The 17739-nt window shown below is 32.9% G+C and overlaps 2 protein-coding genes across 2 annotated transcripts; one reads left to right on the top strand and one right to left on the bottom strand.

The window, feature by feature from the left end:
- Positions 1–2588: 2588 nt before the first annotated feature.
- On the bottom strand, positions 2589–3962 carry LOC115890050. Its single transcript, XM_030910160.1, has 5 exons — positions 3759–3962; positions 3401–3519; positions 3231–3344; positions 2845–2933; positions 2589–2786 (listed from the first exon to the last, which is right to left on the bottom strand). Exons 1-5 carry the CDS (start codon positions 3868–3870, stop codon positions 2672–2674), a joined length of 549 nt encoding a protein of 182 aa, XP_030766020.1. The 5' UTR covers positions 3871–3962; the 3' UTR covers positions 2589–2671.
- Positions 3963–4192: 230 nt separating this feature from the next.
- Positions 4193–17126, top strand: LOC115890049. Its single transcript, XM_030910159.1, has 5 exons — positions 4193–4740; positions 4798–5169; positions 8690–8842; positions 13675–14010; positions 16318–17126. Exons 1-5 carry the CDS (start codon positions 4519–4521, stop codon positions 16825–16827), a joined length of 1593 nt encoding a protein of 530 aa, XP_030766019.1. The 5' UTR covers positions 4193–4518; the 3' UTR covers positions 16828–17126.
- Positions 17127–17739: the final 613 nt, after the last annotated feature.

The raw sequence follows: 17739 nt of genomic DNA, 5'->3' as shown, positions 1-17739 counted from the left end.
GAGACTACGTTTAACCCAGCGCCTTCGCCTTTTCTGCTGTAAATGTTTTTTATGTTTATATTTGAATTCAAAGGATTTATTTTTAAAGTTACATTGATATATTAGTATATCAGAGTAACTTTAATAAAACATAAGAATATATATATTTTACAATTTATTTTTTTATTTATTTTTCATGTAAATGATCGTAAGTCGACTGGCTGTCTAATGAATAGACCGAGATTTATAGATTTTAAAGCGAACGAAAAAAAATCAAACAACGAATACATACCATATATTTTTCTTTTATCTAAGATACATACCTTATCGTCTTTTGGAAACACGTACATTTTGCAGTTTTGTTAGTTTCTTTGCAAGATGCAACACAACAAGAAAACACCATTTTACAGTTAATAAATAATAAAACTATTTCTGACTATGATATTTAAAATTTAGATAGATAGAAAATTAAAAAACAAACGATTATTTGCAAACGCAGGCCCAAATTCAATAAAAATCAAAATTTTTCCTGCGAAAATCAGGCTTTTTTCACTGAAAAGGTATTTTTTGATTTATCAGCAGTCATTGTCAAGTTGACAATATACAGGGTGCTTTCGAATTAGTCTAAAAAAATTATTGTGTGATTCCTCATGTGTTCTTAAAACAATTTTTATATAACCATTGGGTCTAAAGTACTTCCTTTCTGATCTACAGGGTGTTAAAAATTTAAAAAAAATCGATTTTTTTGCTTAACATAAATGGCACACCACTGCTTTTTTAAAGAAAAAACATTTTTTTTTCTTGACTGGCCGTCCTTTTTCAACAAAATTGATCTTTTGAGTTTTTCTTGTTCATCAAACGGTTGTTGAAAAAAAAATAAATATTTTTTTTTCAACAACTTTTGTGGTTCTTATTAAGAGCCCGCCTTAATTCGTTTTCTAACGATTTTTTATGTTTTAGATTAATTAGGAAACAACCTGTATATCCATATCACAGGCAACCAAATAAACTAGTAACCTCTAAAACTTATTTTTCCTACCACTAGCGACATACCGTGTTTTTAGTATGTACTAAATTATTTTATCAAAATTTCACCATATAAGTTTCCAGGCAATGTCCAGAACTATGGTCCAGAATTAGTAGTCGTAAACAAACCAATTGTTTTCATTAGTTTCGCAACAAATCTGTGTTTTTTACGCGTTTTTATGCTAATAAAATTATACTAAATAATTTTGAGTGAGTAGTGAACTATCTAGATCCGATTCATAACATCGTACCCGCGAAAAAAACCATACTTTCGGTAAAAATTATAGTAGATAACACCGGCGATGCCGGCTGCATAGCCGGCTGTGTGTCCGGACTAGGAAAAAGTTGGAGAATTTATATAAAAACATAATTAATAGCGCTAGTGTTAGTGTATAGTGTTAAACCAACGTAAGTGACGTGTATTTTTATGTAAAACAGTTTTCGTTTCTTTATTTTTACTTTGTGAAATAAACAATTCCGCGACATTGTTCTGTGCCTGTGCCTTGTAGCAGCAATTATAATAAGTCCTCAGGATCTGTCTACATTCTCTTTCCCAACAATATTAACTGTAACTAGGTCACGTCCAAAACCTACAGAACATGCTGTGCCTACAATTTTTCCAAATCAACCCTCTTATGGACCTTCTGTGCATGTTCCCATAAAGAGAAAACGTCCCGATGAAAGAAAACAAGATTTGGAAATTCAGGATGAAATAAATATTGAAAAGTATTATTATTATGAAATGGCAATATATTTTAAAGAAATTAAATGAATTTGTACTTTATTTCAGTATTTTATATAAAAAAAATGATATCTTTACCTTTTTATTTACGATTTATGGAGATGGTTACTTGATGAACATCGAACTACAAATTACGTAATGTTAATAGTTAATTCTATCTGATATCCACATTTTTTAAATATGTTAGGCAAATTTTTACAATTATTTTTAATTAAACTTTAAAATGTATTCTGCCGTTATCATATACAATACATTTTCTTAACTTGATAAACGTATAGTTTTCAAATTTTTTAATATTTGGAAACTTTTTATCACAGGTATATTATTACTAGTTGCTAAATACTCGCTAACGCAATTTTAGGACACGCTTTTTATTATCTAGATTTTATTTTGTTCGTCTTATGCTGTAGTTTACTTCATATTAATATTCGTGCTTTAGATCTAAATTTTAATGCTATTCAATTACTTTAACGCGATAAAAAGTTAATGTTATTTTTTAATACCTTTCTGTATAATATTTTTCATATTTATATCTGGCAAAACTATCAATAAATACTATTATGCAAAACCTATATGCAGTACTATATAGCACAATACAAAAGCCGGACTAGTGCGGTGACGTCACAAATCGATGTCTCTGGCCTGTCTGTCATGTTGGTCATGTGCACGCGTTCTCAATAAGCAGTGTTGCCATTCTGTTCCCCTATACGTAACTGTCCAGTTAACAATCTGTATAGTTTTACATTTTTAAATTTAATGATCTTTTCTCTATTATTGGATATGCGTACATCTGCTCTCCGCTAGATGGCACCAATAAAAATAAGAAAAATAAAACGAAAAATTTACTCCAAAACGATATTTCATTCTAAATAAATACTTTACAATAAGGCTTCTAAATCAAAGTTTATATGATTTTTACAAATTTTACCCTTTGTTGGCTGTTACTCGACTGGCGAGCAAGCAATTCCTTTTGTGGTCGACACACTCTTGGAAAGCCTGAACTATTTTAGCACACCTCATAGGTTCGTTTGGATAACACCTAGCAAGAGAAGAAAAAACACATTATTTTTAAAGAATTAACAGTATTATATCGTTACTTGTAGCATTCCATAACAGCTCTCTTCGATTCCAAGCAGGGAATTTCTTTCAAGACTTGGGTTGGCCTGCCTACTTTGAATTCTTCTACCTATAACACATATATTTTATATTGTATTACCACAGAATAATCATTGCAAATATAAACATAAAAAACGTGTAAAATAAAAAATTATATTTCTCTGGGTATTTTAAAAAATCACTAAGATTATAGAATTTTTTCAGTGTACAGAATGTCCCGTTTACATGTGTTTTAAGGAGTTTCTCGTTTATGAGGTTCTCAATTGGTTTCTAATATACAGGAGAATTTGAAAATGTTGCCTTTTCAGAACATTGGTCACGCTGTATGGAAAACAAATGAAATAAGCCACAGTAATTAGTCACTTACTGCTTTATTATATTCTTCTTCGATAACTGAGTTCATCTTTTTATGATTATCTTCGAGTGCCTTCAGTCTGTTACTCCAGTAATCATCATTCTTCTTTAGTTCAGCTACATTTGCCTTCAAATATCGAACTGTTAGCTCAATAGTGCAAGATAAGGACCCAACAATCTTACCTGTCGAATTTGAATACTCGTTAGGGAAGGTTCGTGTAGATAAACTGGCAGTACAGCAGTGTGTTGTGGATTAGTGATTTGTGGCACTGTAGGAGTTATGACTTCTGGTTTTCTTACCGCTGAAAAACAATACACTTTTAATGACCGCCTTACCTTATCATCCTAATTGGAAAACAGTAGTTATGTAATAACACAATTTCTATTTTTTTAAAACAAAAACATTCGTTAAAGAACTAACAAAATACTTAACACAATACTAATGAATTCGTAGATCTTCTAAAAGAGAAAATTTAATAGTGTTTTATTAAATATCCGAGAAAATATAATAAAACACATAAAGTAGGGTTACGATACGAACTTTGAGCTACTCCACGAATTCTATCTACGACATCGTCTGAAACTTTTATGACGCTATTTGGATCATTGTTTTCTAACGTTAGTCTTCTCGTTTTACTTGGGGTTCCTCCCATTTCGTGGTAAATGTTTTAAAATTTTCGGACAATATTCTCAAATTGAAATGACATTTCTTTTTCTTATTTCTCTTATTCTCTTGACCCATAGATAAATAAAATCTAGCCATCTTCCTTATCGAATGGATAAGAGATAGCATTAAATATCGATTTATTTGAAATATCGATAGGTGTGTAGGGTATCCCAAGAATGGACGTTTACGCGACTCTTGTTTTTACGTTTTGGTGAAAAATACACGTAAAGAATGTAAAAACCATTGAGAGATAATTAGCTGACTGTCAGTGTCTTAAAAATTAAGGAAAATTAAAACAAAAAATGCCGAAATAGACCAATAAGTGTAATTAAAAAATTTGCTAATTAATTAATAAATCGCGTGCAATGTAGTTAATATAGATTTAAGTAACAAAAATGCCAGCCAACAAACCCAAAGCCCAACCCTGTCAAATATGGATATTTTCATTGGATTATATCGATATATCAAAATAATCGATATATCTTCGCCATCTCTACCCCAGTTGACAATCAGCTGACTGTCATCGAAATTATGGAAAATCAAAACAAAAAATGCCGAAACAGATCAATAAGTGTAATTAAAGAATTCCCTGCCTGTCTCTTTAATCGCGAGCAGTGTAAAACATCTGTAAATAATGAAAATGGCTCACTCGATGCAAGGAATCTACGCTCCTCTGCCTCAATCCATCAGCGACTCCGATTCGGAAAAGGAAATCAGCATGGAACCCCTTTGTACTAGCTACGAGCCGAAAAACAAATTCGAAAATATTTACCGACAAAACGGACACGGCATGCATTTAGAAGACGATATCGTCAAGATCAAAAGAGGGGCCAGTAAAATGTCAGCAGCACGGAAGGTACTTTTAAAAAAACCCTAGTTTAATAGCATTATTATAAATTTGATTAATTTATAGGTAGCATTTGGGTGTTCTATAATTTTGTGTTTTCTTCCCATAATCATATTCTTGTGGGTGTTGCCGTGCACGGAGCTTCATACGTGCCCAGTAAAAATCTCCAATTGGGAGTACCAACAGGAAGAGATTGAATTGAAGGGACCAATCATGCTTGTCGGTGGCTTGTACAAGTCTAACTACAATTTAGCCATAATGTACAAAGGAAGCTTTAATAGTCCTAAAAGTCTCAAACATGGCGTTATATCTTTCATGGGATTAACTGGTAGCGTCGCTTGGGATCTGCAACAAGTCGTCGAACCTTATAAAATAAACTGTCAAATAATCGACAGCAATATGGACGGCACACTCGACTGTCTTATAATTGATAAAACGGTAATTATATTACGCTTTTTTTTTGTTAAGGGTCTTGGCTCAACTTTCGTTTAGCTGAAATCAATTATACAGGGTCGCTTTTATGTATGGGAACGGTCGATTATTAGGTAAAATATAGGAGGTACCGCAAAAAGTTAAATATAAAAGTTATAGGGTTTATAAATATCTATTAGCGGGTAATAAATTTAGGTATACAGGGTCGGGCATAAAGTCGTGGCACATCAAAGTTTTATTTTTTTAAGTGGAACCCCCTGTATATTATTGCATATTTCGGTTCTTCTTTCAATTCTAAGCAAAAATCGTAAGAAACGTCAAAAATTTATGTCGTTCGATCGCGACCAAATTTGGTTATATATAACCAAATTATATGTAACCTTACTTATATACAGGGCGCGCACCTCATTCGCCTCGGTTGATTATACGAAAACGGAAAGATGTTGAAACAAAATATTTTATGGATATATAGGGGGAGGCAATGTGCACAATTTAAAATTATTTTGAAATATACAGGGTGTCTCAGAACTAAGATCCATACCATAGTTATATTTTTTCTTATGGAACACCCGGTATTTTATTTCATTTTTGGATTCTTAGGCCAAAAAAAGGCATTTATTATAGGAGTTAAATATGTTTAAATTCTTTAGTTTTTGAGATATTTAAAGATCTTTAAATAGGCATGCTACAAAAGAATGGATTATTAACAACCTGTACATTACTTTTCAGAATTAATTCTTGTGCTGAGTTTAAAGGTAAAGAAATAAACTTTACCTAAAAAATATGCTTGCTTAAATTTATACAGGGGTATCAAAAATTGGTGATCTATTTTAAGGATTTATTTTACATAAAAACTTTGTTATTTCAAATGCAACGCCCTGTATTTTTTTAAATAAATCGAAGTAGATACAAATGCTCTTTCAAACTATATTAGGGTTTCCTATACCTATCTATCTCAGATTTTGAATAAAAAATGATTTTTAAATAACATGAAATAGGAAAGAGGACAAGTATTTTTCAAAGGAAAGCTTATCAGGAAGATTCCTATTTGAAATCGCTCTTGAGGCCGAGAAATAATTTTCCTCACAAAACAAAATCACTATAGTAACTAGTAACATATCCATTCGTTCCACCAGCAGATACATATGGCTTTATTTTTCTTCATAATATAAAGAATACTTACTTATTAAAATATTGTGGGTAAATTTTAGTAAACTGTTTAAATAATAATGTCCATACACTAATGTCGATTCTGAAAATAGTTACTGACAGTCACTAGAAAATTGCCATGGCGATACCAGTCATCTTGATTGCCATTTTATTTAAAAATCGCTTTTTATTTAAAATCTGGGATAGAGAGGTATAGGAAACCCTAATATAGTTTGAAAGAGCATTTGAATCTGCTTCAATTTATTTAAAAAAATACAGGGTGTTGCATTTGAAATAACAAAGTTTTTATGTAAAATAAATCCGTAAAATAGATCACTAATTTTTGGTACTCCTGTATAAATTTAAGGAAACAATAACATTTTTCAGTAAAGTTTATTTCTTTACCTTTAAACTCAGCACAAGAATTAATTCTCAAAAGTAATGCACAGGGTGTTGATAATCAATTCTCTTGTAGCATGCATATTTAAATATCTTTAAATATCTCAAAAACTAATGATTTTAAACATATTTAACCCCTATAATAAATGCCTTTTTTTGGGCTCAAAAATCCAAAAATGAAATAAAATACCGGGTGTTCCATAAGAAAAAATATAACTTTGGTATGGATCTTAGTTCTGAGACACCCTGTATATTTCAAAATAATTTTAAATTGTGCACATTGCCTCCCCACATATACCCATAAAATATTTTGTTTCTACATCTTTCCGTTTTCGTATAATCAACCGGGGTCGGAAGAAATTCCAGAAATAACCGAGGAAGGAATTATCAGTTCCCTTAGAGATATGAAAAACAATAGAGCTGCCGGCGACGATGGACTGGTAATAGAGTCAATCCAAGAAGGAGGACCAGAAATCATCAAAGCTTTAAATGTCCTATTTAATAAATGCATTGAAGAAGAAATAACCCCATCACAGTGGAACAACGCAACCATCATTATTGTACACAAGAAAGGTGACGTTACAGACCTTAAAAACTATAGGCCCATCAGCCTTCTTAGCCACGTATACAAATTATTTACTAAAATACTCACCAAGCGTTTGACAAATAAAATAGACTTTTTTCTTTCGAGCGAACAAGCAGGTTTCCGATCAGGTTACGGAACAAATGACCATCTTCTAACAGTCAAGGTCCTTATCGAGAAATGCATTGAGTATAATAGACCACTAATGCTTGTCTTCGTGGATTTCGAGAAGGCCTTCGATTCGGTAGACCAGCGGAAGCTTCTAGAGACACTAAGTGAGAGTCGCATCGATCATCGATACTCCTCAATCATAAGACATATATATGATAATGCCACGGCAAACGTCAGAATATCGACAAATCAATGCACAGATAAATTCAATATCGATCGAGGGGTAAGACAAGGCGACACACTGTCCCCTAAACTATTCGTTGCTGTGCTAGAAAGTATGCTAAAAATGATAAACTGGGATTCAACAGGAATTAACATCGATGGCAAATTGATAAATCATCTCTGTTTTGCAGATGACATTATTTTAATAACAGACAACATACAGGAGGCACAGAATATGCTGGATATGCTGAATGATGCTTCGGAAAAAGTCGGTTTGAAAATTAACTTGTCAAAGACACAATACATGACAAACCTAGTACTAAGTGGAAATTTAAACATTAATAACATACCTTTGGAACAAGTGCATATATATAAATACTTAGGGCATGAGATCGGTATTAGAAGGGATAATCAGACCCACGAAATTCTACGAAGAATAGGTTTGTCGTGGGCGGCATTTGGCAAACTAAGGCATATACTGAGATCTGATATTCCCATATGTTTAAGAAGAAAGATCTTTAACCAGTGTGTCTTGCCTGTCCTCACGTATGGAGCTGAAACGCTTACTTTGACAAAAAGAACATACATAGAATACAAGTCATGCAACGGAAAATGGAAAGGTCTATGTTGGGAGTTACACTCAGAGATAAAATACCCAATCATACAATACGAAATCGAACAGGAGTAAGAAATGCGGTGACATCTGTCTTACATCTTAAATGGAATTGGGCAGGACATGTGGCTAGGATGACAGATGGACGGTGGACAAAGACTTGTGGAATGGAGACCGAGACACGAGGCCTATAGAAGCAGAGGACGACCTCCTAGTCGATGGACAGATGACATTAAGAGGGTGGCTGGAAACTGGATTCAAGTGGCACAAAATAGAAGGAAATGGCTAGAGTTAAGGGAGGCTTTTGTTCAGCAGTGGACGTATAAGCTAAATGATGATGATGATGATAATCAACCGAGGCGAATGAGGTGCGCCACCCTGTATAAGTGATTTCAGCTAAATAAATCACCCGAGGTCTTTTACATATTATAGTAAGTGAATTTCCGCAGGGTTTGAAAGTGATCGAGACGATAGCCGGTCAAGCGCTTTGGCATGCTCATTCTTCAGAAGAAAAGACGCTGGTGAGGAATTTAGATATGCCCATCCCTTTACCGGACTTGAATAATGATGGGGTTATTGAATTATTGAGCATATATGAAAAGGTAAGAAAGAAAATACAAATCAGCCACTAAAACTAACAGTATTTGATTCGTTCCTTAGTTTTTTTTAAATCAATGTGTATACAGGGTGTTTCAAAAACATGTGCATCTCGTGGGGAGATTTCTCACGTTAAAATAAGATTTATTTTTTATATCAGCATAGGTCCGATTCTGCTTTGTTTCATAGCTACAGGGCGTTAAAATCTTAATTTTCTTTTTCGATTTATTATAATTTTTTTTCAAGTACTTTTAGTGAGTCAAATGAAGTACTAAAAGTCTATGGTAAAAATCAAAACGCGTTTCTATAGTAATGCAATTTTGATTTCATTCTTTGATAGATGGTTATTGATGGTTTTTTTTTTCATAGCAACTGTTGCAAAATTGCCGTATATCTATCAAAAATAGTAGATAAAATAGTACTTTAACCGCAAGGGCAGATTAAATGATACTTTAACAGCGAGGATAGGTTAAAAACTTTATTTCTTCTCGCACGTTTTTTAATTGCTTCCATTTTTGAAATTTTTTGTATTCCTTTTCATAAGTTATTTGGGATTTAAATGGAAGTAGTTTGGATATGGCGTTTGTCGCCTCAGCCTGAATATCTTTGGCAATTTACTTATTTCGTTTTGAGCCATTTCTGGCTGCAATTCAATCAGCAATCGACACGAAAGAGAATTAAAAAATATTGACTCAAAACTGACAACTAAAGAGACAGCTTTATTTATTTGTCAAATTACATAGAAACCAACGCCAACCCAGCACAATATTTTTTCTACTCGTAATAAATTCCTTGAAATAATAATTTCTGAATATTTTTTAAAACTTAACTCGCTATGGAAAAAAAATATTTTTTTATATAGTCTGTGAAACGAATAACTTTGAATTTGACAGTTCCCGCGGGCTTTTCTAGTGTTAATTTTATTAGGTTAGCAACTTGCGGCTATGCTGACGCAATGCCGTCTCTAATAAAACAGCCTCGGAGCGAAATTTATGACGTCACGCTAGTTAGATACTACGGATTAATAAATATGTTGTAGAATACATGGAAAACAAGGGAAAACATAATTATTCCTCGTATTTTTGGTTTGTATTTTAAAAATGATATAGTTTATATGAAATATATAGTCTGTCCAACGAGAAGATCCTTGACAGTGATAGATGTGTCTGTCATTTTAATTTCAAAGTAGTTTATTTTATTTTACAAAGAAATAAGTTGGTACAACTGGAACGCATAGCAGGAAATATTTAAAATTTGATTGACAAGATGACAAGTGATTACTTCAAAATATTGTGATAAAAACTGTATAAAACTGAAAAAATGTAATCGAGTTATTTTATTTAATAAAACCGGTATGTGTTAATACAAAACAAACAAGAACAAGAGACTACATACCAAAAAATATAAAAAGAACTATTTTTACTTTCAAGCTTTATGAAACTACCCGCATTTATGATTATATTTATCAATATAACTTATGTACAAATACAAATTTGTAATATTCCACAGGAATAAATAAAACAACATAGGTAAATAAAACAAACTATTTTATTAATAATAACACCTACCAAATTTTATACCTTAAAGGTTGATTAATTAACTTTAATCTTAATTTTTTAAACCAGTACCTTTTGACATTATTTTTCTGCAGTACTAAAATCCATTATTTACCTATCGTGTGATGTCGATATTTTACAGCTACTCCAGTTTTTAGTATGTGTTTAGTTTGATCCTTCTACCATATATGAGATGCACTTATCTACGACGAGATGGTATACAAACTTTAACGATGGCAACTTCATTGGTGTATAAGACTTTCTGCCTGGGTAGCGAGTATTAACCATAAACTGTGCTCTGGGTCTACAGTTAATTTTCACTCGTTTTTCCCTCCACTTGACTTCAAAAGACACAAAACACACGTAATAATACGAATCAAAATGCATCATCTTCCAAAACGCAGGGTATTTAACAAAAGTTGACACAAAATTATAACCTATAATTTGGCAAGACTTTGACAAGCGTCAAAAATGACAAAAATCTAAAGGCAGTTCATACGCATCGGCGTCCGTTTATCGTTCATCGTTCCGTCAAACCAATAAAATTGAAATACGATCTGTCATTTTTAAATAAACCAATAAAACTGGTTAAAAACAACAAGACACGACGCTGACGGATTTATATTTAAACCCATCCATAGATAACTTAAAAATTATTAGAAACTTTTTTTAGTAAAATAAATAGATTGGTATGGGACGTCATCTGCTTTTCTTCTGTCATCGTCTGTCGAAATCTTACCTGAGAAAAAAAACAGAGTATACATAATATACAGTTAATAAATACAATATATATACCTATTTATAGTAATAAATACTTTGGCAAATAAACTATGAACCATACAAATGCAACAAAGACACACAAAAATCACAACCTACGAAAAAAAAAATAATATTATTAGTAACTAATTAATAATAAATACATCACTAGTAGGTATTGAATGTTTTTTGTTAAATTAGATCGATTTTCACACCTCAAAATTTAAAATATATTTCACATTTTACCCATTATCTTATGTACCTATTCATTTATATATTGTAAAACACTTGCTGCATTTGTATGGTTCATAGTTTATTTGCCAAAGTATTTACTACTATAAATAGGTATATAATATGGTATTTATTAACTGTATATTATGTATATTTCATGTAAACTATATCATTTTTAAAATACAAACCAAAGATACGAGGAATAATTACGTTTTCCACGTATTCTACAACATATTGATTAATCCGTAGTATCTAACTAGCGTGACGTCATAAATCTCGCTCCGACGCTGTTAGAGACGGAATTGGTCTGATATTTAGTAAATGTCAAAAGCTGATGACATTTTACTTTTGACAATTATGACATTTCGTGTTGATTTTTGGAAGAAGAGGAAGAACTGTCACTTGTTTTATTATTTTCCTTTTCTATTTCACGAAAGTAAAAAGAGTTACCTATCTGATTCGTTCAGGTACTCAATTTAAAGAATATCAGTAACTTTTTTGGTCGGGAGATTTTATATTTGCCATGTTGATAAAAAATAACGGTCAAAATTCAAAGTTATTCATTTTATAGACTATACACGACGATAAAATTGCATTATCGTCTTGTAAAAAATATCTATTAATTAACGTCATGTTTTTTATTGTTGTTAAAGTCTCACATTTTCGACAACTATTGTCGCCCTTTCAGTAGCATTGAACTAAAAAAATTTTGTGCTTATTTAACATTTTAAAACAGCAAAAAATACGACGTTAATTAAAATTCTCAATAACAATCTATCAAAGAATGAAAGCGAAATTATATTACCATAGAAACGCGTTTTGATTTTTGGGATTTAGAAAAAATCAACCATATTTTCATGTTTTTTTTTAATTTTCTCTAAAACGGTAAGTAAATTTGGAAAGTGCATTAAAGGGATTAACAATTTTAGAACAAGCAAATTTTGGGTAATTATTGGGAAAACTGGAAATCGTCCGATTTTCACCAAAATTGGTATACATCCTATTTTGAGGTCGTAGATTACGAATCTGAACTTTTTTCTTGGCGGTCTCTTACCGTTTTTCAGAAAAACGGAAAATTATTTCAACATCGAATTTTTCTTAATTTCTCATATTTTTAAGGTTTTCTATCACATATTTTGTTAGGTATTCAATAAACAATGATGTTATTGCCATTTTCTGTTACTTTTTTAACCAATTCTATGCATAATAGAGGAAAATTTGCTAAAATAAATTTGTAAACAATCTGAAAATGTTGGGTTATGTGTTTCTGGCATTTAAAGCATCGTTGCCAATGCTAAACCTAAATTTAGCGTGTTTTTTTTCGCTCATTCTGGGATTACGAAAGGCGGTCGCCAGAAGAACGGCTCCTTCCCTTAATTGATCTGACTATACCACGAAGTTGCACGAAAGAGTTTCGATTGCATTGGTTACAACTTCCATGCGGAGAGTGTTAATCTTTTGTTGTTATATTATATCAAAAAAAGATTAACCCCCTCCGCAAAGAAGTTAAAACCAATGCAGTCAAAACTCTTTCGTGCAACTTCGTGGTTATAAATAGTCTTTATATAACTTTTTTGCGGAGGGGGTTAATCTTTTTTTGATATAATATAACAAAACAAAAGATTAACCCCCTCCGCATAGAAGTTGAAACCAATGCAATCAAAACTCTTCCGCGTAACTTTGTGGATATAGGTAGGTATGTTTAATTATTGTCGATCTCTTAATAGGTAATTTATTTAAAATCCCTAATCACCCGAAAAAATAGAAGATATGGCAACGTTGTAAATTTTCAAATTTCTAGATTAGGTCTAGAATATATTTGTCTCTCATTACATAGGAGAGAGAAAGAAGGATATATCAAATGTCAAACTTCCATCTGGTCTCAATTTTCTTTGTTATTTTGTTAAGAAAAGTGTTTTTCAGTAAAATTTTGGACATTTTTCTATCCCCAATCAAGTGTAGCTTTTAGATAAACTATAATATAATGAAAATATAGTGAAATTATTACTTTATAGGGCCGAAATAAAGAAAAATTCAATGTTGAAATAGTTTTCCGTTTTTCTGAAAAACGGTAAGAGACCGCCAAGAAAAAAGTTCAGGTTCGTAATCTACGACCTCAAAATAGTATGTATACCAATTTTGGTGAAAATCGGACGATTTCCAGTTTTCCCAATAATTACCAAATTTTGTCTATGAAGAATGCATTCTTCTCAAAACGTCAATAATAAAAAAAAATTCCTCTTGTATAGACAATCCCGGAACATACTGAGTAACTAGTTGATCATGTTTTTTAGACAAGTTTCCTTGTTATATCTGGCAACACTGGACGAGCCTTGGCCAAAATTCAAGTGCCGTCTTGCGGCCACATCAAGGAAATTCACTTTTCCGCCGAAGACAATCAGATTTGCGTCTATCACTGTATGAACACGTCCATTGAGACCTACCAAGTGTCATTGTCGGAGATCGAGAAGAGCTTCAGCAACCCCCAGTATATTATCAACGTGACGCCACTGACCGAAGAAATAACCGAGCACGACTACGTCGCCGGTAATAGGAGGCTGCGCGTCAATAACGGTCCTGATTGTCCTAAATGTCACTGTGTCATGACACTTTATGATGACAAAAATCAGGTAATTAGAAACAACACCACGACAGAGTTGGCAATAACCCGTCCATCTACTCGCATCGTCTACTGTCGCTTAACTTCGGTGATCTAATCGAGTGTTTCGACGTAGCTGGACCGTTGCTCCTGCCTCCGTAGCTGGACCGCTGGGCTCCCCTCCTACCTCTCTGTTATTTGAATTTTATCTAGTTCACTCTTTATTCAGTGGCGGCTCGTGGTTATTATTGTAGGGAGGTCAATATCTAAAAGTATTGCGTCCATTTTTTTTAAGACGCGACCAAATTTAATTTGTTTCTTACAAGATACAAAATACAAATACGTTTAGTTAAAGGAAAATAAATACAAATTATGTTAAAATGAAACCTACCCTTACACTGCCATTTTACTAAAAATCCAGTCAACGTTCTTTACACAAATTTTCCACAGTAGGATTTAAAAGACACTTAAATAATAATGTCACAAAAATATAAATACATATTATACCGGGTGCGTCTCAAAAGTGGCTCACCCCTATAACTCTTTTATTTTTTCAGATAAAAAAATGAGATTTGGTATGTTAGTTTATGACATAAAGTAGGATTGATTGGTGTATTCAATTGTCTTTGGTTACTTCCTGTTTTACCGGAAATGACTACAACTTTTGATTTTTAAATGGCACCCTCATTCTGAATCGAATCTCACTCACATTCTGAATAGAATGACATATCATATGTCAACTTTTGACATTCTCGCTTAATCAAAAATTGTATTTTAAAATTCAATCTAGAGTGCCATGACTATGTTAAAGACACTAATTCTTCATCAAGGAGTCTTGGAAAAATAGATCTTGGAAAAACATATTTGGGAAAAGCATTTTTTAACGAATAATTTGATACCACACACTTGGTATTTCGAGTCAAATTTTCGTTACGAACGGCATGTTATAATTTCAAATAAACCATATGCGAAAATGTCAAAAGTTGACATATGATATGTCATTCTATTCGGAGTGACATTTTCTATCGAATAAAGTAAAAAAATGCCGGGGGTGTCATTTAAAAATCAAAAGTTGTAGTCATTTCCGGTGAAACCGGAAGTGACCCAAAACAATTGAATACGCCAATCAATCCTAATTTAAATCTTGTTTTTTAACTAAAAAGATAAAAAAGTTATAAGGGTGAGCCACTTTTGAGACTCACCCGGTATACACATACACATTTCTAAAAGTTTTATTTCACATTTTTTATATTTTAAGTCAATTCTTTCTCTAAACGTTTTTCGAAATTTAAGCAATTGTTTTCTTGTAACCGCGCGATTTTACAAACTAAACACCATAATATGTTGTCTATTTGAAAATATCTATTCCAGAATCAGTCAACAAGAGTTCATCATTTATCCAGAACCAGAAAATTATGAATTATTACCTACACAAATTTCGCACTACATCTCAAACCCTACGACAAAGCTACGGCAACTAAAACCAATTTTTTTTCGATATTAAAAATTTAAATATTGATTTATATTGATTAAACCAAACATTATACGCGATACGCGATAAACAATACAAAATCCTAGGTTGTTTTATAATTTGAATTTTTATAAACACCCAAACTGCCCAAACGGCGAAATTTTTCCAGCGGTATGACTGAAATCCTGTGATAAATTTATACAGAAAAAATGCACTCGATATTTCTTAATCAACTATATTGATTCTCAACTAATAAACAATATTACAAATTACAATAACACGCTGGTTTCTAGACAAAGACAAAAACCGCCACTTTTTATATCATCTGTCAGTAAACTACCAAATACAATTGTATACAGGGTGGCCCATCGAAAACGTTCCGCAAGGCATAACGGCCAGGGTAATTTTTTTTTTCAGAAGATTCAAACACGTCAATTTTGTTTGTGAGGGGGACAACTTTTGTCCCAAAAATGATTGCAAAATCTTCAACCCTCTAAGCGGGGGTGTCATCCCCCAACTTTTTTCAAATGGAAAGGGGGGTCAAGTGGTACCGCAATGAAAAGGGCTTTCTATTCTCAATACTTTCCCGTTTCGTTTTTGAAAATCGGTCGAGTCATTGAGAAAATATGAAGAATTGAAATTTGAAAAGTTTATTTAAACATTTATCAAAGTAAATGGTAAGGATAAATTCCTTCGGCCAATTTGCTGTTTTTTCTTATTATTTCTAGATGTTTACGCATTTTTTCACTTGCCACAAGGTTGAACGATCAGGTGCGGCAGTTGCTAAATAGCTGTTCGACCCCAACGTTAAGCCGCCACTGCTCTTTACTTACGATCACAATCAAAAAAACTCGTCTGCGTTTCCAGGTCCTCAAAACATGGCCGTTCAACAACGCCTTCATCATGAAACCGAAACCGTTTAGCTTCAAGCCGTCTCAAGCGAAGAAGCTTCAACTCAAGGGCCACCTCAGCGGCTTCATCGTAAAAATATGGGAGTGGTCGGAACACTACAGGAAGCTCCGCCCCCTACAGAGGGTCAACAAAAGAAGCGTCCAATACCACAACGAGACGTTCTTCTCCACCGAGGTATCGGAAAGAGTCATACTCATAACTTCGAACGAGACCGACGTGCAAGTCATCAACGCGTCCTTTACCGAAATCAATCAGATATGTAGAACGGACGAGACGAACTGTCAGCCGGACGTCAACAATCAGGTTGACAGCTTGCTTATCGCTGACGTAGAGCACGATTCGAGCACGGAACTGGTCAATTTTTACAGCAGTTATGTCAGAAGAGACGAGGATTGGCATTTGGTCAGTTTCGTGAAGGTGTTGCGGTTGGAAGAGGAACTACCGAAGTTGTACAGCGCTAAGTAAGTTAAGGTTCTGCAATTTTCCGCTATTACTGGGTAAAACTTCTTCTTCTTTCGTGAGAACATGTTTTAAAAAACGCTGTGTTCAGTAATTCAATCAGATTCAGTCAGATTGCTCCAAATTTGAACTGGATTATGAGATTTTTCCGAATTTGTTAGGTTATGTTTCAGTTCATCAGTGTTGAGGTCATTCAGATTTAACACAATGGTTTAAAATGACTTTTTTGATGCTATTGTAATAGGATAATATCAGCTTAGTATAATTTTATCTTTCTGTACTCAATACTGTTAAAATCAACAAAATGGAACTTGAAAGAAATCGAGAAAAGAGAAACAATCTAGTCATTTTTTATATATGTATATAAGTCAAAAAAATAATAATCTGGGTATTGCAATTTAAATGTTGCATCCCACCGCTGCCACCAAATTTTGTGTAACAAAACTTTCAAGATTTGTCCGTTATCATGGTAGTATGGCCTTTATAAGTTAGTTTGCATATGTCGACTGATAACTTCCTAAACTGAAATGGTTCTATCATAGAATAACAATTCAAAAAGACAAAATTATACTAAGCTGATATTATCCTATTACACTATATTCATATCTGACGAGTATTACAAAGAAATTCCAGAAAATACTGTATGATGAGATGGGTGGTAAATTTTCCTTAGAAAAAATCAGTAGATCATTGGATACATTTGATTTTTTATGAAGACTGACATAGGTTTTCAACGTCCAACTTGCGGAAATTAATCAGGTCTGTAGCTTCTGCGGGACAGGTGAGATTAACTGTCAGCCTAACCTCAACAATCAAGATGACAGTTGATATGTTAAGTCACTTCTCTCTTTTCTCTCTCTACTGCTGCTGGGGACCAAATTTACCCAAGCATGGTGCTCTCTGGTAGGGATGTCAATG

Source organism: Sitophilus oryzae, unplaced genomic scaffold (assembly GCF_002938485.1).
Source record: "Sitophilus oryzae breed Bouriz unplaced genomic scaffold, Soryzae_2.0 scaffold_85_pilon_pilon, whole genome shotgun sequence".
NCBI classification, from domain to species: Eukaryota; Metazoa; Arthropoda; class Insecta; order Coleoptera; family Curculionidae; genus Sitophilus; species Sitophilus oryzae.
The sequence above is the reverse complement of the archived record's forward strand: the minus strand, read 5'-3'. Positions and strand labels throughout refer to the sequence as shown.

Coding starts and splice junctions, on each gene's coding strand:
- LOC115890050 (XM_030910160.1), bottom strand. CDS start 3,870: ATGGGAGGAACCCCAAGTAAAACGAGAAGACTAACGTTAGAAAACAAT. Junction 3,345..3,400: donor CGAGTATTCAAATTCGACAG/GTAAGATTGTTG, acceptor CGATATTTGAAG/GCAAATGTAGCTGAACTAAA. Junction 2,787..2,844: donor GCTGTTATGGAATGCTACAA/GTAACGATATAA, acceptor TTCTCTTGCTAG/GTGTTATCCAAACGAACCTA.
- LOC115890049 (XM_030910159.1), top strand. CDS start 4,519: ATGAAAATGGCTCACTCGATGCAAGGAATCTACGCTCCTCTGCCTCAA. Junction 5,170..8,689: donor GTCTTATAATTGATAAAACG/GTAATTATATTA, acceptor GAATTTCCGCAG/GGTTTGAAAGTGATCGAGAC. Junction 8,843..13,674: donor TATTGAGCATATATGAAAAG/GTAAGAAAGAAA, acceptor CATGTTTTTTAG/ACAAGTTTCCTTGTTATATC.